The 5657-nt window shown below is 37.3% G+C and overlaps 1 protein-coding gene across 1 annotated transcript in view; it reads left to right on the plus strand.

Annotated features, from left to right (window-relative positions):
• LOC131677884 (IQ and ubiquitin-like domain-containing protein) overlaps positions 1-5657 on the plus strand; it is a 78509-nt gene that overhangs the window by 72251 nt on the left and 601 nt on the right. The window contains exon 7 of the mRNA XM_058957972.1: positions 4957-5095. Coding sequence (XP_058813955.1) covers positions 4957-5095 — 139 coding nt within the window. The remainder of the gene's footprint in view (positions 1-4956; positions 5096-5657) is intronic.

Raw genomic sequence — 5657 nt, forward strand, 5'->3', positions numbered from 1 at the left:
CAAGTTACACACGCCATCAATCTCTTTGGAAGCCATATTCTTTTATTAGTGTTACGTTACAGTTAGAGAAAAATTGTATTACCTTGTTGGATATCATATCACGTACCTGGATCCGAACCAGCAACCTGTTGAATACTAAGCACTTACCTTACTGTCTGCACCAATCTTGCATACGTTGAATGCTTAAGAGTTCACCGATGTACCGACAAGTCTAGGCTGCTGAATAGAGTCTGTACAAAGGCTACAGTAGCCTTCTATAGATTTAAGTGAACCTAGTTGACTTGGGTTCGAATCCCAACCTACGATAATGTTTTTATTTCATGTTTTTTATTTAATAAGTTTTAGAACATTCGGGAATTTTAAATTAGATAATTTATTTATTTCAAAAATGATGATTATAGTCGTTTTTGTTTCCAAGGTGAGGATTTATGGTTGTCACAAAATATTTAGATAAGTAAAAATGGGTGTTATATGAAAGTGGTGGTAACTGAATGATGGATTGAAGTCATTTATAATTCTAAGGTGGCAATCTCCTCAATTTATTTACCACTCCCTGCCAAATGATTTTCTTTCCATTGTGATTTTTTTGGTAAGCGGAAGTCGCTGTTCGAATTCAATAGTTTATTTATTTATATCAATTAAGTCCGCCAGCGTGAATAATCATTTCATTGTACCTTTGTTTGCAAGTCGATGGATAGAAAAAAATCATGGTAACAATGCTGGTGTCTAAAATTTATAGCAACATTGGAACAAAAAGTTTCTATTGTGTTCAATATTAGAATATTCATGTTTCACAAGTAAACAGACCGTTTCGAATTAAAAGGTAAATTTACATAAACGAGGGCGCGAGTGATTTGGTAAGCTTGTACATTAAAAAACTGTAAATCGTGTATTTCTCGTGGTGAAAACTCAGTAGATATAAAAAAAACTAAATAAACTTTCTTTATTTCTTTATTCATTTATTGATCTATTGCTCCTTAACTGTAATATATGCAAAACATCTCAATTGGAATATACCGAAATAATAAAAAAATCCTTCACATAATAGTAAAAAAAATATTGTGTGTGTATTGGGACTCGAACCCAGGTCGGTTGCCATTCCTCATGATTTGCTAATCGCGCCAATTTTTGTAGTAGTTACAATTACCTTTGTTAAACACATAATTCAGCTGAAAGTCAAAGGTGGTATAACGGTAAATGCAAAGGTAGAAACAACCTCTTGAAGACATGTAGTGCAGCTTAATGATTAAATGTAATACTTTTGGTAACAGCATCGTTTATTCAACTCGCAATTCAGTCTAATTAATATGGTTGAATAAAAGCTTTAATATTGTCGCTATTACATTTATTAGCAGTATAGTTCAGCCTAGTTGGAACTGGCGAATACTGGATTTTAAATAGGCTGAATAAACTGTTAATGTTTAAATAGTTCAGCAAAAGTTTTATTCAGCTTACATAACCTTTAATCTGCTTTAAATCAACACGTAGTCTTATAGTTCAGCTCCTAATGTTGGTTGGGTTGCCAATCTTGAGGCAGGATATTGTAGTCCATATGGAAACAAAGCTGCTTTCGAACCGCACGGCAATTCAGCAAGAAATTAAACTGTCACCGTGTCTGCGAGCGGTTTGCTTATGAACTGTGAATTTATATAGATTTCCGCTGTTTAAAGACTGGACAAGCAAATATCAGCCGAATAGGTCGGTAAAAGGTATTAAGATATTCAGAAGTTAAGCAATATACTTGTTCTAAGCATTTCTTGTTTTACTAATCAATCAATCGATATGATAATAAAATAGCCTGGACAATACTTTTGCTGACTTCCTACTCGCATAGTCATCCGGATCGCAGCAATCAACCGTCAGTCTGTGGAAACCATAATACTCCCTACTGTCGAGTTCTCAGTAGTTAAAGACACAAGTTACTCAGTGCAAGAAAATATTCGGCTCATGCGGAATTAGATAGCATATCGAACGAATGATGTCACATTTTCATGGTTAGAAACAGTTAAAACTTAATGAACCGACATATAAGCCAGTACAATTGTTTCTACAAAATCTGTGTAAATATTCAAATAAAAATACGTTGTAAATTACCATCGCACGCGTGAATCACAATTCTACTCAAATTTGCACGCAAGCAAAGCTCGTATAGCGTCATGCCTTCGATATAGTAATTCAAGGCGTATGACTTTTAACTATTAACCTTGGTCTGGTAGTTCAGAGGGTAAGGCGTTGGTGTCGTATAAGCCACCCGTCGCATAAGCCAGCCCCCGCCAGGAAGGATTCTTAGTAGTCAGTAGTCTCGTAACACTAGCCATGCAGTAGCACTGCACATTCCTAAAACCTGGCTGCAAAGTCTGCCGAAATGAAACTTGGAACGAAAAACTAGTGCTAGACATACTTCTGTCAACATAATGGAAGGTTTTCTGTACGTTTACAACTGGTTCTCTCTAGAAAAATCCGCATTTCAATTTTCTTATCCTTTGTTTCTCTTTTCCTTTAATTTACCGAAAAAGTCTACAAAATCGATACAGTAGAACTTTGCCGCAATCGAAACTACCATACCATATTGGCCTATTGTTCGAAAGTGATTCGATGTTTAACCTGTATTGGAAGCCGCACCATTTTGTAATTTTATCATGCTAAGGATTTTTTCCAACGATATACGTGGGCAAAATATTGAGTGCGGTGTATCAAACGATCAGAGTGGCCCAGAAAACGTCCCGTTGATTTCTATTTCAATATTTCAGCAAAAAACATTATTGGTTATCCGCAGAATCTCGTGCTCGTGATTTTCTATTGAGAGTGGAGACCTTCTTTAGCGGTGGGGATACAGTTGACTGCTTGTCTGCTGTATCTTTGGGATTATTTGCTTCTCTCATGTCTGACGTCCAGGTCTTCATAGTTAAAGCTGTATTGGTGCCGACGGTCGGATGTTGTATCTTGCTTCTTGCACTTGCGCGTGAGCAACGTCGCCTTTTTATCCTCACCGATAGTGCTAACAGTTGATTTTGGGGTGCTGGATGCTGTTTAGCAGTTGTCATTATGTCCTGAACAACTGTTACAAATTTGGGAACCGTTTGTAGGTATTTGTATAGAGATCACTGTTCAAATAGGTATATCGTCGATGAGTCGGCAATTCGCTGAGATACATTCTCGTTTGTATATGTATCTTTGTATTGCGCAAGGATTGTTCACGATGTGGCGTCTGATGTTAATACATGCGCGTAGGAATTTGCATGTTATGGGGACAAAGCGTGGTTTATTTAATAGTTCCGTGATTTTTAGTTGAATAATCGATCCGCATTCTCAGCATAAAGAAATTTCTCCAAGTATCAGGTTAATAAATTCTATTTCACTTCACTCGGTTGTATAGGTCTGGCTCAGGCAGAAGTATAAATTAGACTGAAGACCAGGTATTGTTATTTTATCTCAGAGGAATATTTATTAAAATGAATGGCATAAAACTTTGCATGCTTTCTGAAACTGTGTTAACATCGATATTCGTAACAGTTGGCATTGCAAGTATTAGGAGCGGTTGTTTAAATTAATCTTTAGTAATCGCAACTTTGGATATTTACTTTTATTTTTTTTTCCATTTTCTCAAATAAAATTAATTCCCGGTTAAAAAACAGTGTTATGCTTAAAGCTGATGACACCGCTACGTCATCAATATTTGGTTTAATTTTGACACACGCAGACACAATAGTCAACATAGCAAGATGATTGAGAAAATTACTACTTTCCATCCATATAAAAAAATATCCCACGCCGCTTTGCGCCGCCGCCGCCGCCGATGATTTTAGCAAACGGCGTCACGCCGATACGCCGCCGCCGCCGGCCCAAATCACACCTACGCCGCCGATTACGACATTTTTCATCGGCGCACACCTCTAATTTAAATTACTTACAGTTATACTTTCTTCCTCTGTAGAGGGCGTTACTTCCGAAAATTCGACGTTCCAAATTTATGCGTAGCTTCGCGGAGTTGTTGAAGGCGCCTGACCCTTAGTATTCCAGCCTGAAACCAGCACCACTCATGATACCGTAAAGAACGTTTTGACTGATTTCTTCAACGTATTATCACGACGAGGAGAGAGAGATCCCAACTTGGCAAGTCCAACGCTGCCACAACGACGACGAGACGATCCTAACTTGGTAGGTGACAACGCTGCCACGACGGCGATGAGACGATACCAAAGTAGATTTGCCACTATACCGCTACGCCAAATGGACCTCTTATTCCTGGTGGTTACTACTGCCGTTGACTGTTCCTTCTTGGGATGTTCTCTTTACTGTTGAAAAGTGGAGTTTTGTAACATTGAAACATAGTTTATTCAAAAATATTTACAAAGATAATCTTAAAGCTACGTGTTGCCAGCACGATTCAAATTTGTCCCTTTTAGTCTTAAAGTTTTTCCCTACTCTCCTATTTTACGACGTAGATTTCCTATGGTCTTTGAAGGGGCATTACCTTATAGTTTACTTATATATTTGGCCCTGCCTCTTCAAGATTGACGTATCTGACTACAATACGGATTCTTGCATACAATCCTAGTCCAGTTCCATGAGGGTTTACAAAGTATGCGGTTACATTTGAACTGCTTTGTAAGCTTTTATTACTATCCTAACTACAGAGGAAGTGAGAAGGAAAAACCAAAGCTAGCTAATCGGACCGCATATGGCACGCTTATGTAAATTAGGCGCGGGAGGTTGGTAAATAGGCAGAGTGATCTTTTTTCCGAGCATTTCTTACATAGGCTGACAATGAAAAATTATCTCGTTTGCGCGGCAACACGTGTTAAACGGTCCATAAGCACAAAGCTGTGCGCACACGAGGCGTTGCAATAGGTAGAACAGAATCCATAGAGAATATTTGTTATGTCGTCTCGTGCGCAAACAGCTTAAAAGTTAATTAACTACAATTCAAAAATATAATCTTGAACAAATTTCTAGCTTGAAACACTACTGCAACGTGAACGGCAACTATTGATTTGCAACGTCAACAACACAGGATTGGATTTACTACGGAAGCGACAGTTAACTTTACTGATGGATGTTATTACTGGCGATAAGAAAGATGCACCTATTGATAGTAAGTAAAGATATTAGCATGTTTACATAAAAGTAGTCTATTGCAGCATAGAGAACAGACTCCGTGTTCGAACAAATAAATTTATAATACTTGTGTTACCATTTCAATCACAAAGAACTTACATGTTGTATGTTAAAACAAATAAGCTCGTAACCTTTGAACCAAAAAAATAAAACGCTGATCCCATAGTACCAGAATATCTCAACTAAGGATATAACTATTTCATTTATTTTGAAATCACTATGCAATTAGCTGTCAATTAAGTAGTGCACCTACTGGTGGTATCCCAATTATTTAAAAAAAACCCGTAATGTTTACACATATTTAATACTCTAGACAAACGTCTGTTCTCTGTGATTACTGCGAGTAGAACATCATGCAGGAAACCTTAGTGACCATGCGTCTATTATGTCACTCAAATATTGTCTACAATTAGCACCCCTCAATGTACTTGATTGTCACAATTTTCTCGATTCATGCCTGCGTGTATAAATCCTAACCCTAAATGCGAGATATTATTTACGAATGGATTGTTATTAACATATTCACTTCAATTCTTTAG

Source organism: Topomyia yanbarensis, chromosome 1, assembly GCF_030247195.1.
Source record: "Topomyia yanbarensis strain Yona2022 chromosome 1, ASM3024719v1, whole genome shotgun sequence".
In the NCBI taxonomy this organism is placed as follows: Eukaryota; Metazoa; Arthropoda; class Insecta; order Diptera; family Culicidae; genus Topomyia; species Topomyia yanbarensis.